This window comes from Microtus oregoni, unplaced genomic scaffold (assembly GCF_018167655.1).
Source record: "Microtus oregoni isolate MIOR12 unplaced genomic scaffold, Mior012 000022F_ref0000154, whole genome shotgun sequence".
NCBI lineage: Eukaryota > Metazoa > Chordata > Mammalia > Rodentia > Cricetidae > Microtus > Microtus oregoni.
The window spans coordinates 31,871,058-31,892,111 of NW_024543081.1; the positions used below are offsets into that span (position 1 = coordinate 31,871,058).

General features: G+C 41.6%; 1 protein-coding gene across 2 annotated transcripts in view; it reads left to right on the top strand.

Moving 5' to 3' along the window:
• Tatdn1 (TatD DNase domain containing 1) overlaps positions 1 to 21,054 on the top strand; it is a 35,319-nt gene that overhangs the window by 9,497 nt on the left and 4,768 nt on the right. The window contains exons 3-9 of one of the 2 annotated variants that reach the window (XM_041671821.1): positions 2,228 to 2,277; positions 6,830 to 6,893; positions 8,859 to 9,002; positions 9,093 to 9,135; positions 14,600 to 14,685; positions 14,772 to 14,812; positions 17,172 to 17,248. In XM_041671821.1, the coding sequence (XP_041527755.1) occupies positions 2,228 to 2,277; positions 6,830 to 6,893; positions 8,859 to 9,002; positions 9,093 to 9,135; positions 14,600 to 14,685; positions 14,772 to 14,812; positions 17,172 to 17,248 (505 nt within the window). Of the gene's footprint in view, positions 1 to 2,227; positions 2,278 to 6,829; positions 6,970 to 8,858; positions 9,003 to 9,092; positions 9,136 to 14,599; positions 14,686 to 14,771; positions 14,813 to 17,171; positions 17,249 to 21,054 lie in introns of those variants that run through there. The other variant, XM_041671820.1, reaches the window with a different exon arrangement.

The following is a 21,054-nucleotide window of genomic DNA, read 5'->3' on the forward strand; positions in this document are numbered from 1 at the left end:
TCTTAAGAAACATTTTCAGGGGCTATAGTTGGCTCAGTAGTTAAAAGAGAGCACTTACTACTCTTGTGAAGGACCCAAGTCCAGTTCCCAGCACCCACACCGGCACTGGCAGCTCACAACTGCTTATAAGCCCAGCTCTCAAACCTCGGAAGCCCTCTTCTGGCTTCCGACAGCATGCACATTCGTGTGCACATACCCACCTACAGACACACCCACATAATAAACAGTAAGTCTTTTAGAAAGGAAGAAGCATTTTTCAGCCAAGGACAAAGTGCAGTGTCATTGAAGAAAAGTGTACTGCTGTCTTTCCCCCTATTTTCCTTCTCCCCTTCCTGTCTGTGTCTCTACTTAGAGACCTTTTAACATAATTAATAAAAACCTAGAGACAGATATTGGGGTTCAAGCTGAAGATCAGAAAAGCAAAGCAGCCAATCCACTAGAGAGTTCTCACCTCTACAATGCTCAGTCCAAATGGGCGATCCATCGAACCTCAGATTGAGACTGAGCTCCTGAACTCCTGTCTCCTCCTGTCTTATACTCCTCTCTAGTGCTGGGATTAAAGGCATGCACCACCACCACCCGGCCTCTATGGCTAACTAGTGTGGCTGCTGGGATTAAAAGTGTGTGCCACCACTGCCTGGCCGGTATGGCTGACTAGTATGGCTAACTTTGCACTCTGATCTTTGGGCAAGCTTTATTTATTAAACACAAATAATATACCACTATAAGACCTAGTATATAGGTGGGACCATAGAGTTATATCTTAAAGATTAAGTGTAGACTGCAGCAGAAGCAAGTGGTTTGTATTATCATGTAAGCTCATTTTCCTCCCAAGTCCTAAGACTGCAAGCCAGTGACCAATACAAGCTCTGTATCATTAGGCGACGTCCCCCACGTGCAAGGTCACTGATGAGGCTGTGAGGTGACCAAGCAGGAAGTGGCGGTGACAACACATTTTAAAGGCAGTGTGTCTACAACAGATGTGTCTGTGCACACTGCCTGTGCTCACTATGTATGTGAGAACAGAAATGTTGGTTTTGTGGTTGAGGATGAGAGAGTTCCATCCAGCAGTAAGCCAAGTCAGAAACTGACCGTGCTGCGCTTCTCTAGATGGTGGTGGGTAGCTTTTCTAAATACAGGCAATGTCCCTGTCACTCGAAACAACAACAAAAATGCTTTCTCAGGTCTCACCACAAAACTTAAGTCTCCTACTTCATTTGGACATTTGGATGATATGTTTATATGTTATTTATATAATAAACTTAACTGCTGAGTAAATTACATTCTGCTTTCCTTGCCCATGTAGCATTTAGATTTCATGCTTTGCTTTTGCATGTATACTTGCATTTGTGTTTGTGTATGTGTTTCTGACATAAATTATCACTACTACAGTTGTGCAGTTTATAATCTAGCCAGCCTAGCTGTTGTACTCAGTGTAAGATTAACTAAGGTGATCTTTGTCTCAAATTTTATAGCTACTTTAGAAGTAACAATAATTGAATCCTATTTACATTTACTCGGATGATGAAATATGAAATTAATAACTGAGTTTTTATATTTTATTTGCTGCCCATTTGTTTCTGGCTGTAACACTGGCTGGGGAGATGGCTCAGTGTATATAGTGCTTGCAATGCAAAGCATGAAGTCCTGAGTCCAGACCCCAGCACCCATGTTAAAGCTGAGAACAGCAGAATGCATCTGTAAGCCTGGGGTGTGGCAGGGAGACAGGCGGATCCTGGGGCTTGCTGGCCAGGTGGTCCATCGGAAACAGTGAGCTGCAGGTTCAACAAGAGTCTCAAAATATATGCTAGACAATGCTAGAGGAAGACACACAGTGATGTCCTCTAGACTGCATGTATGTATATGCATGGGCACACCCACGTGCACACCCTCTCATATACACGGAAATGCAAATTTCAGATACACAGCACAAAAATTGATTGTAGTCATTGAGTTCATCTTTAATTTGGACCTCCTGACTTCTGCCATCATCTCCTTTTTGATCAAAAAGTAAAAATATAATTAACTTATTAATTATTCAATTTCTTGTTTTATACTTTTTTTAAGGTTTTGCAACTTGAGTTTTACTATATTATAGTGAAATAGCACTGACTTGGCTGTGTTTTAGTACATGATTTTTTAAAATTTTTACTTTGAGAGAAAAAAATTATAGATAATATCTCTATATATTTCTAGATGTTCTTAATATGTGATTTTTCTTACACAGATGACTTACAGGATGTAATACAGAGAGCTATCCAGATTGGTGTCAAAAAGGTAACATCTGAATTTGGTTATTATTAAATTTCTTTGTCTCTAAAATAAATTTTGGTTAAAATGCTGCAAAGTAAAAGAGAAAGAGCTATGATAGAGATATGAATAATTTACATTGATTTGAATTTTTTTTAGTGATTTAAGGTCAATTTTGTTATATGTATATGTGTTTCTGATCTTGATTAAGGAACTGTGATTGTGTAGTTCATTTAAAAATGTAATGTATAATTAGAAATATAGATTGTTAATAGATAATCATAATAGTCAAGTTTGTAGTCATGTTAGTTAAGATTTTCTAGATGTACATAGATATATTTTAGATAGGCATTCTTCATATTTTTCAAAGATTATAGAATATGGCATTTTAAATGTTTTAATAATTTAGGACTTTTCATGACAATGAGACACTCTGCTCCTGGCAGCACCAATCTACTTCAAGAGGAAGATGGGCATCGAAGAGGATCCTTATGGACTTTGATAGCCATTTGGGCAAGAAACTGCTCTTGCCTGGACTATTGCATAAACTGGACACAGAGAACCCGCAGAGAGGGGACTACTGAACTTGCCTAAGGTGAGATGATCTTTCGGGGTTCCTGATTCATTTTGAAAGAGTCTGCGAGACATTCTGCAGGACACAACAGATAGTGACTGAACTGACTTTGAATTTTCCTGCTTTATGGAAATGTCTGCTGGATACCATGGGCCTGAAGGCTGAAGATGGATGCCCCAACGGTACAAAAGAACTTTGGGTGACTGTCCAGGCAGCGAGATGTCTTTGTCATTTCTAGAGTTTGAAGTTTCTTAGTTCTTGTTTACTTAGGTAATATTATATCTTTCTGGAGTCTTTGATGGAGTTAAGAATAGTTAGTTATAGTTATAGTTTTCCTTAGTTATGATAAAGATTATTGTAACTTTTACTTGATAACTGTTTTGTTATATGTAATTTTGCTATGTTAAAGTTAAAGCTTTTTTTTTGTTTAAACCGAAAAAGGGGAAATGATGGAGGAAGGTCATTGGCTAATAAAGGCACTGCCCTGGCCCATTTTATTGGTTAGAGGATAGGTGGGAGGAGTAAACAGAACAAAATGCTGGGAGGAACAGGAAGTGAGCTCAGAGACTCGAAAGCTCTCCTCTCAGCAACAGACGCCTGAGAGAGACGCCATGCCCCGCTCCCGGGATGAAGCTCCGACCCAGGATGGACATAGGCTAGAATCTTCCCGGTAAGCGCACCTTGGGGTGCCACACACAGATGATTAGAATGGGCTAAATTAATATGTGAGAATTAGCCTAGAAGAGAAGGGCCAGGCAGTGTTTGGAGGAATACAGTGTCCGTGTAATTATTTCGGGGCATAAGCTAGCTGGGCAGGCGGCCGGGGTGTTGGGGACGCAGCTCCGCTGCCGCCCCTATTATTACATATGCCCCACGTTGGGCGCCAAAATGTAACGGCGTAAATGAATGCAGACAGAGTGTAAAAAAATATATATATAGCTTTAATGTAGAAATAGACTTACAGAACCACCGTTCCCGCGGAGACCAGGAAAGCAGAAGCAAGCGCTCGGAGCTTGCTCACCAAATTTATAGGCAGACATTAGCCCGAGGCGAACACACCCCCTAAGGGGCGGGACTTATCCCTACAGAGCTAGTAGCACACACTTAGTGAATATTTCTGTGTGTAAAATAGCAGGTAAATAGAAATACTCTGTTCACAGCTGTTTATAGTGCACAATCCTCAGGTTTGTGATCAGAATGTGACAGTGTCTATGATAGAAAAAATAAACCTGAAACAAGTACTGGATGCAAAGACAACTCTGAGTAGATGCTGTCCTCTAACTTGGCATGTGTTAGAAGCAGTCATCAAAACACATGCATGCACTGCCATACATGCTTTCATGTTAACAACATAAAATTCCTGAAGTTTTTAGAGGTTATTGTTATTATTCATTAATATATTTATTTATATCCCCACCAAAGTTGTCCCTCCCTCCTCTCCTCCTACCTTCCCCTTTCCCATCCATTCCTCCTCTAATAAGAAAGTGAGTATTAACTAGCTTAAATCAAATTCTTCAAGTAGTTCTTTAAGTTAGTTGTACAAACACCAGACTAGCCCACACCTACAAGAAACAGACTCGTATTCCATAGCATAGTGTGTTTACTTTGTAACTATTCTAAGTTAAGCACCCTCAGTTCTAAAACCTGACACGACGAGATAAATTCTGCAGTCTCCGACCCCAAGATTATATCGATTATCCAGAAGTAGCGAGAAAGGACCGAAGGCACGTGAGCGCTCCATCATATGCTCACTCTCTCGGGATAAATCATTTGTGTCCCGTGTTTTTCTGCAAATGCTGAAGTGTCCCCATGTCAGCAGGAGCACTGCACTCACTTCTAGTCAAGCACACACACATACACACACACGCACACACGTGTAGATGGTAGGTGGAAACAGGAGCAGAGGCAGACTCACTGGGACTTACTGAGTTCCTTCCCAGCAGCTGTGTAGTGGTGATTGAGGCATGGTTTTGGCATCACAGACTTGGCTTCCAGTCCCAGCTTCTTCCTTCCTAGCTTTGAAACTTGGACTAGTCTAGTCTTCAGTTTTCTCATCCATAAAAAAGGAATGTTTTAAAAATATTCAAGATAAGTGTCCTGTGGGTTAAAGAAAATCCCGAGTATGAACAAGTCATCATGATGTGTGTGGTGACATCACCACTGCCAGATCAGGAGCATTGTACCCTAGGAGAGGAGACCATGGCCTAGGCTTGTCTTTCCTTTCGTAGGCTATTTGGAGAAGGTATATGTAGTGTATGTAAATTTGGTTAGAAACTATTCTACACAATTGCAGTTTTGTATGTGGACAGTTGTAGACAGAACTTTCTCTTTACAGTCCCACAACCATTCAGTCCCAAATAAACACACAGAGGCATATATTAATTATAAACGGTTTAGCCTATTGCTCAGACTTATTACTAATTAGCTCTTAAGACTTAAATTCACCTATAATTCTGTCTGTTTAGCCATGTGGCCTGGTACCTTTTCTCAGTAAAGCATTCTCATCTTGCTTCCTTGGCTTCTGGCTGGTGACTGCCTCTCTGCCTTTCCTGGTCCCAGAATTCTCCTACTCTGGTCACTCTGCTTATACTTCCTGCCTGGATTCTTGGCCAATCAGTGTTTTATTAATATAAATAAATATAAATGACAAATCTTTACAGTGTACAATAGCATTATCCCACAGCAGGCATCTGGTTTAGTTTTAAAGAATTAGGTAAGCTTAGTGAAGAATAGTTTTCCTGATATCTTAAAAATTTCTTAAATCCTATGTTCTATGGGCATTTGAGATTTTAGTTAGGACTGTATATCCCCTGTATAGATGCTCAGTGGCTGGTCATAATGGAGGTTTAAGTTGCTGCATGACACCATCTATTTTTCATATGCAATTCCACCTTTGTTTTGTGTGCATTCTCTTTGACGCGCACCTACAATGAATTCTTTAGCTTAGAGAGACTTTGCAATATGTTTTAAATAACTAAGTAATCAGTGTCATTAATTCAAACTTTAGGAAACTGTACCTTAAACAGCACTGCCTTGGTAGCCACCTTTGACACAGGGTTCTTTAATTTTGTCTGACAGATTAGCAGAGATGGGCAGCCTAACTACCAAGTGACTGTAATGGCTGTCTGAAGTATGCTGATTTCTCAAGAGCCATGAATTCGTTTTACACAGAATTGTCACTGCATTAATGTATCAGTTTTTGGTCTTAGAACCCCTCTATTTTCTTTAGTATTATGGTGGAGCCTCTAAAGAGCTTTTAGGTGGGTTGTTATGTATTATATATGTTATATTTAGGAATTAAAGCAAAAATATTTTAAATATCAACTCATCTTAGAATATGATAAACTATAACATACAGTATATTTTAATAACAAATACCTATTTTCTAAACAAACCTTAGCAGCAGGGGATTGTGTTACATTGTGTCTCTGTGGCTAAGTTAGAAGACCGCTGCTTTACATGTAGTTTTTGGGGTCAGTTGGCTGTGATACTCTGTCAGGTGTCATCTGGTTGACCTTCCTGTACGTTTGAGATGGAATGAGACTGAAGAAGATGAGAGACGTATTATATTCTTAAAGAAGCAGTTTTGACCTCCTGGGAGTTCCCAGCCCACACTGGAGACTTGTTAAATTAACTAACACTGTTCTGTTACTGATTTACATGATCATTGATTTCAGTGAACAGAATTTTGAATTTGCAGGTCTCTAGCTATTCTGTCTTCTGTAACATATAAATCATGTCCTCAGGAGATTTGGGGGTCTAGTAGAGACAAGCATGTGAATACACGTTACTGTTTAACACAGGAATCCTGGGGAGGGGAGGGTGTGTGGATAGGAGTCAGGTAGCACTGTGTGTCGAGATGATCTTCCCCCTGAATGGTAAAGGAAGAGGAGGGGTAAAGGGGAGGGGCAAGTGAAGCGCCCTCAGTGATCTGGTGGGGGGTGTTTGGCGAACAGTTGTTGATGTCCCTGGAGAAGTCAGCTTCTTTACTTCTTGCCATTTCAGTTTATGATCACAGGTGGAAGTCTACAAGACAGTAAAGATGCTCTGCAGTTGGCACACACAAATGGTACCCTCTTCTTACTTTTACCTAACAAAATGTGAATTAATTGATTGTGAAGAAGTCTTTCTGAGATCTGCTGAAGGTACAAATACGGAGAATGCTGACTATAGAAATGACAGGAAAATAGCTGATTTCTGTGGATCATGACTATGACGACAGAGTTTAGAGTACTCTGTGGTATATCAGTGTCTGGAAAAACCTTGTAGTACTTAACAGAGATTAGGATTTTAGTAAATAAGGGTAAAGTCATCCACATACATCATTTACCTTCAAGTAATTCTGATATAAAATTTTATGTGCGTATTTTAATGTTTGATATGAATTTTTATTTAAAATCTTTTAACTAAAATTGTAGAGGATTATTGTTACTGAACATTTATTTTGTGAGTCAGACTGTGTAAGGCCCAGGGGTTTAAGCAATAATATAATATACTACTCTTAGGGCTAGAGAGATGACTTGGCGTTTAAGAGCATTTGCTGCTCTTGCAGAGGATTCAAGTTCAGTTCCCAGTAAGGGGCAGCTGCCCACAAGACGCAGCACAGGGGATGAGGCATCCTCTTCTGGTCTCCATGGGCACTCCTCAGCACACACACTACTAAAATGAAAATGCGCTGCTCTCTGGGTGCTCACACATTCCATGCTTATTTCAAATCTTAGCAGCTTATTTGACATTCATATAACTGTTTTATATGCATACTTTGCTAGAAATCTAGAGATTAGGCATCCCACACAATTTTTTTTACAGTACAGCTGTGTTTCTTTTATGCATGAAATCTTATCAAAAACTGTTTTTTATAGAAATCTTTAAAATGCATGCTTTTCTTTCGGCTGCATTGACTCTCAATCTTAAAAACATGAAAACAATCATCTTCCGAGGATTTTTTTGAAGTATGAGGGAAGATTTTCTTCCATGCTTTGCATTCTCAACAGTTTAGTTTTGAAATTCTTCTCCCATCTTTATTACTATCCTTCCTCCCACTAAAGAGACGTCTGCTGGTCCTATTACCTGTGGGAGAGCCTGAGGAAAGCTCTGTACCCTTCTTTGAGTTCAGCTGCGAGTTCCTGTTAAATTCCTAAAACAAACAGAACTGGGTCTCTTGGTTTAGAGGCCCAACCCAGGGCACTGTGCATGGTGCATGTGATAGCCAAGCACTCTGCCGTTGAGCCAATCTCCCAGCCCTGATACACAGACTTCTGGCTTGTGTTTCTTACTATTGAAGCTACTAAAGGTTTGGCCTCCAGGTAGTGAGCTGTATTTTTTATTGTAAAAGAAATCCCCCTTTCCCACTCTCTAAGTCAGTCCTGCAGGTGCCCGTGGAGCTGGAGTGACAGCAGTTGTGAGCTGCCTGGCACAGGGACCAAGCTCTAGTCCTCTCCCAGAGCAGCAGGCACTTTTAAACACCTCTGTCTCTACTGCTAACCTTTCTAAGGGAGGCGCATGGTGGTTGTTTATTAAATACATGAATTGTGATGGCATGTAAATAGTGAATCTAAAGGACAAACCTGGGTGCCGCTTTGGCAGGACATGCAGCACATTTGCTGAAATTGGAACCAAAGAAGACCAGCATGGGTCCTGTACAAGAGGACATGCGAATTTGTGAAGATCAGCATGGCTCCTGTACAAGAGGACATGCGAATTTGTGAAGCGCTACATATTTAAATAAAAAAAGATAAGATTAGATGATGATATTTTAATAAATCATCCCACTCTCCATTCTCAGGTGCTTGATATATATAGCTTTGGAAAGAATTCATTGACTATTTTATTAATACATGAAGGTAGTTTTTATATGCACATCTCACTTTTTAACATATTTAGAAATTCTTGTTTAATGTACATAATTCTGGAAGTTTGAATTGTTTATAGCTGTCAAAGATAAGTTGAAATTGCCCTTTTCACTCATTTTAATGTGTTAGCTATAATATGAACAATATTCTGAAAATAACCCTAAGATGTGGTTTTCTGTTAGACATGTTTTTCAGTACAGTTGGGTGTCATCCCACAAGATGTGATGAATTTGAAAAGACTAGCCCTGATGGTTACTTGGCAGGATTGCTGGACCTTGCAGGGAACAACAAGGACAAAGTTGTAGCAATAGGGGAATGTGGGCTCGGTAAGTGCAAACCTCCACACTTAGCATTCTTTTGAAAATAACTGCTTGTTATGTTCAAATCCTCAATAATGATTATTCTTTCTTTTGAAGATTTTGACCGCCTGCAGTTTTGTCCCAAAGATACTCAGCTCAAGTAAGGAAATTTGTTGATTTGAGAAACGGTTGTAAGCTCCTAAGAATGATTTTTATTTGGCACATGTGGTGTTAGATATCAAGGTGTGGTTGCTTCCCCTGGCATATATCAAGAGTTAAGTGAAACAAAGACCACACATCTTGGCATGAAACTAATAATCCCCAGCTGATTAATCATTGGATCTGATCTGAATGATAGAACAAAGGGATATGTTCTGTATCATAGATGTTTTGGTAGTGGTGGCAAGAGATATATTTATGCACAAACCATCTACCGTTTGTCCACTGTAGTTTCTTAGATATGAAGAAGAATCTGGACCAAATTACCTCTTAATAAATTTTGTAATTTGATTGGGGGGGAGCATCTATGGCACCTGATGTGATGACCTGAGAGACTTCACATTATACTGCCAGGAGTGTTAGAGACACTTTGAGATTTGTCTATGAACACCATGTAATCAGTTCACCTAACCCGAAAAGTTCACCGATTCACACTGGGACAGAAGCTTCTCAGGCCATTCCTCTGCTCTAGTGTCTGTCTGGGCCAGGATGAGCTTCCTGAACCAGAGACCGGATCATGAGAAGCTCTGCTGCAGAGTCCCACAGGATACCTTGCCTGTATGGTCTTTCTTCTATCTACAATGAGTTTAAAGTGATTCTCAAGTGCCACCTAAATACTGCAGACCAGTATTGATAGTGTTCACAGGTTCTATTTACTTCTCTGAAGATAGCTTCTATCATCAGTGTTAGAACATAGTATGTGTAGCAGGGTATGATTAAGCTGTAGCACACATCCGAGCGTCTATAATAGAGTGGAGCTCAGTCTGTTCTGTAAATGATTGCTGAGTGTCTCTTCAGTGTGCTAAGAGTAAAGCTTGGCTCTTCGGCTTTTACAGACAAGAGAGTCTATAAATAATTGTTGTAGGCTAGTGCGTGCTGTCAGGGAAGTGCATACGCTCGAGGACTTGTGTTCAGTTCCTACCACCACCACTAAAAGCAGAAAGGGTATGTCTAGGAGATGGATGAACAGGGGAATCTGAAATGTCCTTGCTAAGGTGACAGCATGATATTGATCTCCTTAAAAAAGGATAAGCTAAGAACAAACTAAAGCGAAGATATTGGTAAGATTGTAGGCAGTTTTTAACTTGAGATTCTAAAATGTCTATAGAAGTAATAATCTCATTTGGATTGTTGTCAAGAAGACAGATACCCAGGGACCTCCCCCACCCCATCCCACCTTGCCCCCACCCTGTCCCCGTATAGGCTAATCTCTCCTGTGTCCATCAATTTCAGTATACCTACCTAAGTATATTGAAAATACACAGCAGACTGGTGTTCTTCCAGTGTGTCGAAAGCATACAGCAGGTCTGCTCGTGTAGTTCCCTTGGTGTCTAGTTAAGGAAGGTGGTGCTCTCTGTTTCCTGTATGGATAAAAGGGCTGTAATTTGATTTTTACTGTTGAACTTATTGTTTTTGGAAGAATTTAGATCTTGACCTAGACTTTGTATATGCATACATGTGCACAGATACACATGCATGTGTGTGCATATGGAGGTCAGATGTCAGTAAGGAGTTGCCCAGCTGTTTTGAGGCAGGGTTCATAACTGGGACCTGGGATTCTTCTTTTACATGGATATCAAATTCAGGATCACATGAATGCCCGGCAAACACTTTATTTACCAAGCCACCTCCCCAGGCCCTTGAGCTATGCTTTCTTTTGTTTTTTTCTTCCTTCCTTCTTTTTATTTATTTATTTTTTTTAGTTTTTAATTTTTTTTTTGAGACAGGGTCTCCCTGTAGTCCTAGTTGACCTGGAACTCACTATGCAGACTTAGCGAAATCCTCCTGCTTCTGCCTCTTGAATGCTAGGATTAAAGGCATGCACCACCACACCTGGCTTTTTTATAGCATGTGAAATATTAATCTAGTAAATGATTTGTTGGTTTATAAAAAAATACTTTTCCTTTTATAAAAGCATAATAGTTATTGCGTGTGAGAAATATAAGTAATGTATCTTCGGAGAGCTGGCCTGAGGTGGGACACAGTCTTGCTGTTCCCTGGTTGTCTGTATGCCTCTGTCCCCCTTTTTTCAGTATATGATGGGTAAAGTCCATAGTGCATGCCTGGACAGATTGAGATTGACTACTCAATAATTATGGCTTCTAAAGGAAAATGCCAGCTGTGGCTTTCGTTGAGGGTTTTTGAGGAATGCTTTCAAGAAATATATCACATCACCATGTCCATGTATATGTACGTGGAAGTTGGAAGAGGCTGTCAGAAAAAATACATCACTGTGTCTGTGTATATGCATGTGGAAGTCAGGAGAGGCTGTCAGAAAAAATACATCACTGTGTCTGTGTATATGCATGTGGAAGTCAGGAGAGGCTGTCAGAAAAAATACATCACTGTGTCCGTGTATATGCACGTGGAAGTCAGGAGAGAGTGTCAGAAAAAATACATCACTGTGTCCGTGTATATGCACGTGGAAGTCAGGAGAGGCTGTCAGAAAAAATACATCACTGTGTCCGTGTATATGCACGTGGAAGTCAGGAGAGAGTGTCAGAAAAAATACATCACTGTGTCCGTGTATATGCACGTGGAAGTCAGGAGAGAGTGTCAGAAAAAATACATCACTGTGTCCGTGTATATGCACGTGGAAGTCAGGAGAGAGTGTCAGAAAAAATACATCACTGTGTCCGTGTATATGCACGTGGAAGTCAGGAGAGAGTGTCAGAAAAAATACATCACTGTGTCCGTGTATATGCACGTGGAAGTCAGGAGAGAGTGTCAGAAAAAATGCATCACTGTGTCCGTGTATATGCACGTGGAAGTCAGGAGAGGCTGTCAGGTCCGCTGTACCTGCAGTACAGGCACTGTGAATCAGCCGTTCTGTGGGCGCTGGGAACATGGCTCTCTGTGACAGCAGCCAGTGCTCTTAACCAGGGAACCATCCACCTCTCCAGCCCCGAGAAGCGCTCTTTTAGAGAACAAGAAGGTGAAGCAAGGAATGGGAACAAGGAAAAGGCCTGCTTTGATTATGAAAGTTTATCTTTTGAATCGTAGCAGTGTTTCTAACTTAGATACCCTGTTCCACTTGCCCTGGACACTTTTCTTGGGGCTTTACAGTGTTAATATTATGTAGGTCTTTTTTTTTTTTTTAAAGCAGGCATCAGACAAGATTTGAAAATATTGCCATGAGGACACTCAGGTGCCCCATCCAGGCTGTCAGCCAGCTGGGAGAGGATTACTGCCAGTGTCACACGCTGGGCTTTTCCACCCAGTCCTAACCAGGAGCAGCTGCTGCTCCGCAGCTGCCCCTGGCAAGCTCTGTCCTCAGCGCTGACCCAAGCTATCTGAAGTAGTACTCAACCCGAGTAGGTCAGAGCTGTGACAGGATGGGCAGCTGCGAACCACGAATAATTGTCGTTTATGAGCCAGAAGGAGTTATTAGTCAGATAAACAGAGGAAGCTGGTTGGTTTTGTTAAAAGGCAATTATTTGATGTTATATACCTGTTATCCTCAGTGTGTACTGGTAGTGTGTTTTTTTGTTTAGCCATGTGGAAATTTTCTTTTCAAGATTCTTATTTTATTTCTGTGAGGGAGCAGGCCTGCCATGTCATGCAAGCGGAGGCCAGAGGCCAACTGTGGTGTGGACTTCGTTCTCTGCGTCCTACTTCGGTGTGTGCTGGGGCTGGAACTCAGGCGCAGCTTTCATCCTCGTCACGCAGCAAATACTTGTACCTGCTGAATCATCTCACCAGCCCCCACTTTTTTTTTTGTTTTGTTTTTTTGAGACGGTTTCACTGTAGCTTTGGAGCCTGTCCTTGAACTTGTTCTGTAAATCAGGCTGGCCACGAGCTCACAGAGATGCCTGTCTCTGCCCCTCTAGTGTTGGGATTGAAGGTGTGTGCCACCACTGCCTGCTAGCACTTGACTTTTTTTTTTTTTTTTTTTTTTTTTGGTTTTTCGAGACAGGGTTTCTCTGTGGTTTTGGAGCCTGTCCTGGAACTAGCTCTTGTAGACCAGGCTGGTCTCGAACTCACAGAGATCCGCCTGCCTCTGCCTCCCGAGTGCTGGGATTAAAGGCGTGCGCCACCACCGCCTGGCAGCACTTGACTTTTTAAACATTTAAAACATTTATTTTTGTGTATATGAGTGTTCTGCCTGCATATGTGCATGCAGTACCAGCAAAGACCAAAAGAGGGCATCAGAGCCCCTGGGACTGCAGTTACACTTGGTTGTGAGGAAGTGAACCTGTGCCCTGGGAAAAGCAGCCAGTGCTCTTAACCCGCTAAGCCATTTCTCCAGAGCCCTCCACACACCTATCACATACCCTTCATGGTACCTATTTGACTTAAACTCATGGATCTTTTTTCCTCTTGAATTATTTAAAATTCTCTGGGCACATTATAGGCTTTTGTTATAAATAAATATTATTAATAAATTATACATTTGTCTAGTCTGTGACAGAAAGCTACTTTATAAACTGTTTAGTTCTATAAAACAGTGACTTGGTCGTGTGGCTGAGCCATGGGGTTATGTGTGGTGCGCACCATGGGGAGATCGTTGCCTATGGTGTATAACTGCATCTACATTTACACAGTGACAGCGCACACTGAATGTCGGCACATGTGCTACTTTAGTGGCTGTGGAAGATGTGGGTAGTAGTAATTCTTGGGGTTTTTTGAAACAGGTTTCATGTGGCCCAGATTGGCCTCGAACTAATTAGGTAGTTGCAGATCAGCTTAAACTTCTGATCATGTCTCCACCTCGCAAGTGCTGAAAATGCAGTCCTGATCCACCGCGCTTGCTTTCAGGTGGTGCTGGGGATTGAACCCAGGCTTTGTGCATGCCAGACAAGGACTCCTGGCTCTGTCCCCAGCCCACTACTAGTAATCTTAATCTTTTCTTCCAGGTTTTTATGTTTCCTAGCCTGCAAAATGTCCCCACTTTAACTGAAACAAAGACACTTTTGCTTATTCTAGCCCAGCAGGATTAGTTAATAAAGACTAAGTCACCAATTTAAATGGAGACCCAATGGACATAGTGGAAATGGATTTGTAATCCTAGTAAATGAAGCATCCCGTTCCAGAAGCTAAGTGACAGGAAAGAGCCTGATGGGTTGTTTTTTTTTTTAAGATTTATTTATTTATTATGTATACAACATTCTGCCTTGATGTATGCCCACACACCAGAGGAGGGTGCCAGATCTCAGTACAGGTGGTTGTGAGCCACCATGTGGTTGCTGGAAATTGAACTCAGGACCTCTGGAAGAGCAGCCAGTGCTCTTAACCTCTGAGCCATCTCTCCAGCCCCCGCCTGATGGTTTTTAATATCTGGATCACTATTTTCACTTCCATATTCCCGTTTCTAAATAATAAAATTCCTTTAGTTAAAACTTATTTGATATATGTCTCACACTAAAATAAAATTTTTAATGTGGAAATTTTTATGCATTGTGTAGATATTTCAAAAAACAATTTGAACTGTCAGAACAGACACAGTTACCAATGTTTCTTCATTGTCGAAACTCACATGCCGACTTTTTGGGTGAGTTAAAAGTGAAAAATCATTACAGTTTAAGAACTGTGTGGTAGGTGGGCTGAAGTAGCTGAAATTTGTTTTTTAATTCCCAGACATAATGAGAAGAAATAGAGACCGGTGTGTGGGCGGCGTGGTAAGTATCAATGGCTGTGCTAAGTGTGGTTGGCTTCGGCTCACTCAGATATCAAAAGTAAAGTTATGGAGTCGCTACGTTGAAAGACATGAAGTTTTACTGTTGTGTTTACGGGCTAGATGGTGTATAAACAGTTAACACTTAGTCATGCTTCTGTCAAAGTACAAGAACAAGTGCCGAATTCTCCTCACAGGAAACAACGTGAATGAACACAGCTCTCAGTGTGCACTCTTTCCCACCACCCATGCCGTAGTGCTCTTCTGTTTAAATGTGACACAAACCACTGCCTATAGCGGCTTAGAATAGCCCGTCGTTTCGTTCAGGTTTGCTTTCCTCATTTGCTAGCTGGTAGCCATTCTTCTCACTCTGATGTGCGCTCGTCCACTATGATGTATATTCTGTTCTTAAATGTTCCTCACGTGGAGATTTTAGTCATTACTCTTGAGACATTTCCCATAAATATTCTCTACTGTCCCTTGGCTGTTGCATCTCTGATAGTGATCTAGTCTTTTTGGATCATAGGCTTCAGTAAATAATCTGCCTTAAAAAAATTACAAACTGGGTGGTGGTGGCGCACGCCTTTAATCCCAGCACTTGGGACGCAGACGCAGGCGGATCTCTGTGAGTTTGAGGCCAGACTGGTCTACAGAGCTAGTTCCAGGACAGTTAGAACTGTTACACAGAGAAACCTTGTCTCAAAAAAAAAAAAAAAATGCTCACATACATAAAATTTCAAATGCAATTTCAGGAGATTCAATGACCATCTCTTGGGGTAAAGATTGTTACTTAGGTATTTAAATCACAGTTCCATTGTGCCGATCAAGGAGATAGGACCTAACCCTGAGCATTTTTGCGACTTTGCTTGGAACACACTTGTAATTTTATTACAGTTAGTGTGTGTGTGAATGTGTATCTGTGTCATGCTGTGTGTGTAGGTCAGAGGACAGCTTGCTGAAGTTGGTTCTCCCCTTCCACCATGTGTCTCAGGAACTGAACTCTGCTCAGTTAGCACCTTCACCCAAGGGGCCATCTCTCTGACCCTGACCTGTTTTTCAAGGCTTTCCCCTGCTCGGTGTTTCATGCCACTAGCGAGAGATGTACGTCATTTGCATGTTGCTCTCATGTTGATGGTACTTCGCACATCTCCTCTGTAGTTTACTAAGTCTGTGCTCTGTAATTTCCCCTCTAGGAGCTATACTTAGGAATTGAGAAAGGTTTTAATTAATGACCTGGGCATTACTGATGGTATTTATTGTCATTTCTAGACTTCCCCTCACTCATTTCCTTTATTTCTAAGTAAAACTTTAATCAGATGAGTCTATGACTTCAACAAGTTAATACCAAGAACAGCAGAGCCAACTGAAATATCTGAACTTAATAAAAAAATTGCCCAATAAAGCATTAACAACAAGTGCTCTGAACTGGCTTGTAAGAAATCACATTTTAAATTATCTTTATATTACTGGAAGATTTTTTTTCAGTTCACTGGAAATGCTGAGGGGAAAATCAAATCTTACAGGCAGCTGTGTAACATGCTCTCCTTGGACAGTGGTGACCTGACTTCATTTGTAAGCAGTGTTACTGTTGGTTGTTGCTTTTTATTAGATATGGACACCTAAAGCAAGAAAAAAAAGAAGATCTCAGCCTTTATTGCCTGTGTGGCTGGTGTGGATAATGTAACAATTCTCATTTTTATTTTAATTTATTTGTGTTTCGTGTACACACACACACACACACACACACACACACACACACGCAAACAAAACACAAAGGTACTCACTGAGACCAGAAGAGGGCAACTGGAATTACTCAGTGTGAGTGCTGGGAATTGAACCCAGATCCTCTGCAAAAGCAGCAAGCACTCTAACTGCTGAGGCCCACAAGTGACATTTTAAAAGCAATATTCTTGCCACTTTATAGAGCTTCTGAAAGCTTACCTCCTAATGATTAATCATTCTCCTCTAAAAGAAAAGTATCCTCTGGCAGAGAAATGCAATGAGATTTTCAGTATTTTATATTTTAAATGAGCGTTTCAGACCCTTCCTCCTCCTGTGTAAGAACGTGGCTCCCTTTCCTGTGCCCTTTGCAGAGAGTGGGTAGAGAGGGTGATTGTAGCGACACTCTCGGGCAGCTGCAGAGAAATCTTAGGCAGGTAACTCCTTGCTTTGTGTCACCAGAAATGATGATAGGTTGTGATTATCAAGTCTGGTTTGAAAGAAAAACATTGATTGCATGTGCTACCACATTAACAAGCCCTGGGAATCAAACCCTTACTGTTATTTCTGGTTTTGTTTAGAAAGTACATCTATGCTAGTGTGTATTTTCAGATTACTATACTTATGTACGTATATGTCCCTAGGTGCATTCATTTGACGGGACGAAGGAAGCAGCGGCTGCTTTGATTGACTTGGACCTTTACATAGGATTTAATGGTTGGTACGTTCTTGGGCTGTGTTTTGTTTTCCCTGACTTTTATATTAGTAGATTATTAAAGTTTGTATGCTCTGCATTGATCCTTGTCCAAGAAGTTTACTAACCACGTATGTAAGAAATTAAGTAGTAGATTGTTATTACAGGCCAGTGCTCAATTACCTGCTGTTAGGCTGCATTCTGATACTGCAAACAATTGTGTTGAAGTTAGCAGCTGACTTTCTTTAGCAATCCAGTCTGTTCTCAGGTTTTTCCACGCCTTTCACAGATAAACGTCCATAGCATTTTATGTAAGGCTGACATGTTGGCCATGGGGAGAGTATTTTATGACAGTCATCTGTATACTTCTGCAGCCACAGGCGTTAGGAACCAGGTGTAAAATTACCCCAAGTGTGAGAACCTGGCCTCTGGCTCAGTGACCTTTCCTCTGTAACTCCATACTAAACTTCAAACAGCCGCGCAAGTCAGCCGGCACAGCAAGGGCCTGGCCTTGTTTCCTGTCAGCTATGCCAGCGTTTTCTACGGGTTGTCTTCTTAGGAGTCAGTGAAGAGAAGTTACAGAATAGAGTAAGGGCAACCCCGAAAGAGGGCAGGCAGGTTGTACAGTGCTCACTGGTGACATTAGGTATAAATTCTTAGGGAAACGGAATGATGGCAGTGCTTATTCCTGTAGAGCTCAGGGCTATTCTTTCCCAAGAAATGGTACATTTATAAATTGGTAGTCAAACAAACATGGTGATTAAGAAGTCAGGCATACTAAAAGACGTAGAAACAGCTGTTGCTTCCTCCCCTAGCATGTCTTCACCCCAGTCAGTTTATAAGCACTTAGCTGTCTGCCACTGTACAGCTATGTAATATTACCTGTTACCAGCTCTGACCCCTACTTCCGTTGTTCTTTATCTTCCTTCCAGTGTTGTTTCAGGATTCTGGGTTTCTGTGATGTCATTGTTTGTATAGTCCCTGCTGCCCTGTGGTGGACTATGCCCACTTTTCATGTGCCACTTTGTGTTTTCTTGGAGTAACTGACCTCACATTTTTATTTCCTTGGTTTCAAAACTTAAGAGCCCAGCCAGGCATAATGAATGGCACAGGCTTGTAATCTTAATTCCCAGGAAGCTGAATCAGGAGGATCATGAGGCTGGCCAGGGCTACACAGTGAGTCACTATTTCACAGAACAAGATGAGTTGAGGCTTTCTGGCACTTTCTATAGCTCCATACAAACGTCTTACTTGGTTTTCTCCATGAGGGATCCTATTCAGATAGTTTGTTAGTTCCAGGCCTGGCTATTTATTTGGACTCCTGTCTCTTCTGTGATAGAACCCATATTTTTACTTCTCAGGATCTCATGTATTCTGGTGTGGGTTTTGCTTTGCTTTGAGATGATCTCTCATGTGAACTGTGTGGCTGAGGATGACCTGAGCACTCCTGCCTCCGCCTTGGAGTCCCGAGATTACAGACGTGAACTACCATGGTGTCATCTGTTTGGTTTGGTGAACACATTCCTTGATTCCTGAGAACATTTTCATGAGAACTTGTTTTATTCTTAAAAGTGTGCTTGGACAGTAATGAAAGAACAGGGACCTACTTGTGACTCTCCAGAAGTAGCTCCAGTGCTGGCTTGTGACATCTGGCTGCTCCTCAGTGCCCCAGTCCTTTCCGTGACCTCTGCTTTCCTTGAGTACGGTTAGTAGTGGGTGTCATGTGTGTGTGTTGATATTTGGGGACTTTGTTGTTTTTGTCGCTCACCCTGCTGCTCTCGCACTGGTCCCCTGCAGATGGAGCCTCTTTTTTTTTTTTTTTAAATCACTTCAGGGAATATCCTTTCTTTTTTGTGGGGACTTTTCAGAATTGGGAACTGGTATTATCTTTTCTATAATTGCCACTTCTATTTTAACACCTTCTAAAATTTGCTTTATTTTCAACTTTTAAAAATGGACTATATTTCAGCTTTCAGTCCTAGCTCTAAAGTTCCCTCATATACCACAGTCTTGACAGACGGAGTGCCTTCTGTCTGAAGATATTCTAGCTGGGAGTCGCTTTCTCACTGTTCTGATGCTTTTATCTTAGACCTGTTTCCCTAATGTGGTTGGTCTCTTTTATGATAGGGACTCTCTTCAAATGCCAGACAGTCCTTTGATATTTAGGGAAGAAAAAAATGCTAGGCATGGTGGCACATGCCTGCCCCTGAAGCCAGCCTGGGCTACATGAAATCTTGTCACAACTTTTTGGAAGCTCTAGGTGAGACAGTCAACCGACAGGCTCAGGTGACAGCTGGACTTCCCAGAGTGGATTCCCACGTGTCCTTTAGTGGAGACCTTTTTGGGGTTGATTTTCTCTAGAAGGATGGCCTGTGATCTTTGTAGAAAAGTAGGGTAGGGATTTATAAATGTACACAGCAATGTTGTGGTGCAGAGTGAGATAAAGAGGGGACTCCCAGTTCGATCTGCATCTTCAGTCCCATGTACCTGCTGGCTGTCCCCAAGCCCTTCTAACTTGTGTTTTCTTCCCCCATCCCCGAATCACAGGTAATCCGTGTACCTCATCATTTCTCTGCCCAGACTTGAAACCATTTCAGTTCCCATTCCCTGTCCTAGCTCAGCATTCTAGGTACCGTGTTCTGGGGCATTGCTCAGGTGAATCTGTTTGCCTGTCTCTTTCTCTAGTCTGTAACATTCAGGTCACTTAGAAGTTTTTGTTTCTCCTTTTGTGTTTTGCTTTATGACAATGAGTTGGGTAACAGGTGTCTACTAGTCTAACCAAAAAGTGTTGTTGGGTGAGGTGATTATCAAGGAACAGTAAAACGACCACTGGTTGCCAGGATCAAGTAGGAATGAAAGCACGAAGCGCACAGGACTTGTAGACACGCGAGTACGGACTCACTGGCAAGTTAAAGCATCTGCATTCCACTCAGGTCTCGGGTGATGGGTGTGGCTGCCAGGTTTTCTTTCTGGGTACCTGGTTGAAAAGGTCACTATCAGCGACGCTGCCGAGACACTGCACCATCCTGTTCTAACCACAGAAGGTGCATTGCTATGGCCATGCTAGCATTATCCCAGAGCAAGTCTTGAGGCCAAGGCCAAGTTCAAGATTGGAGTTTGGCCACACGCAATGAGGGTGCAAATATGTAAGTCTAATAGGACAGGGAGGACTTGGAAGGAGGAAGTCTGCTCCAGTGGCTGAAACAAGTTTAAATGGTAAAAGTAACAGCCTCAGGATTATTCTAAGTTATACAAATACTTTTTTAATTTAAATTTTACTTAGGCTAATATATAAAGTTTATCAAAAGTTCAACTGGAGTCTGGTTGATTAAAGGCACATGCCTTTAATCCCAGCACATGGCGGGCAGAGGTAGGTGGATCTCTGAGTTCCAGGACAGCCAGCACTGTTACCTAGAGAAACTTTATCTAGAACCACCCCCAAATAAAAACCAAAAAAACATTCAACTGTAAGTATGAGAAACGACGTGACTTGTTTAATGTGAGTACTGAGGCAGGAATACTCACTGTGCCCCGTTCTAGCTCCAGTACTGCATCACACCCTGCATTGAAGGAACTGGGGGCCCGGACAGCTGGCTCAGTGGTTAGCGCACCTGCTGCTTTCCAAAGGACCTGAGTTTGGTTTCTAGCACCCATGTTGTGTGACTTGCAAGGAATCTGCTGGCCTCTGGAGTTATCCATACACATGACATTCACACAGCGTGCATGCATACGTATACAGATACAAGTAAAAATCATACTGTTTAAATGTTACAAAAGGGGCAAAGTCCAGGTAGATTTGAAGTTGACTATAATCCAGACTCTGTGTAGGGTAG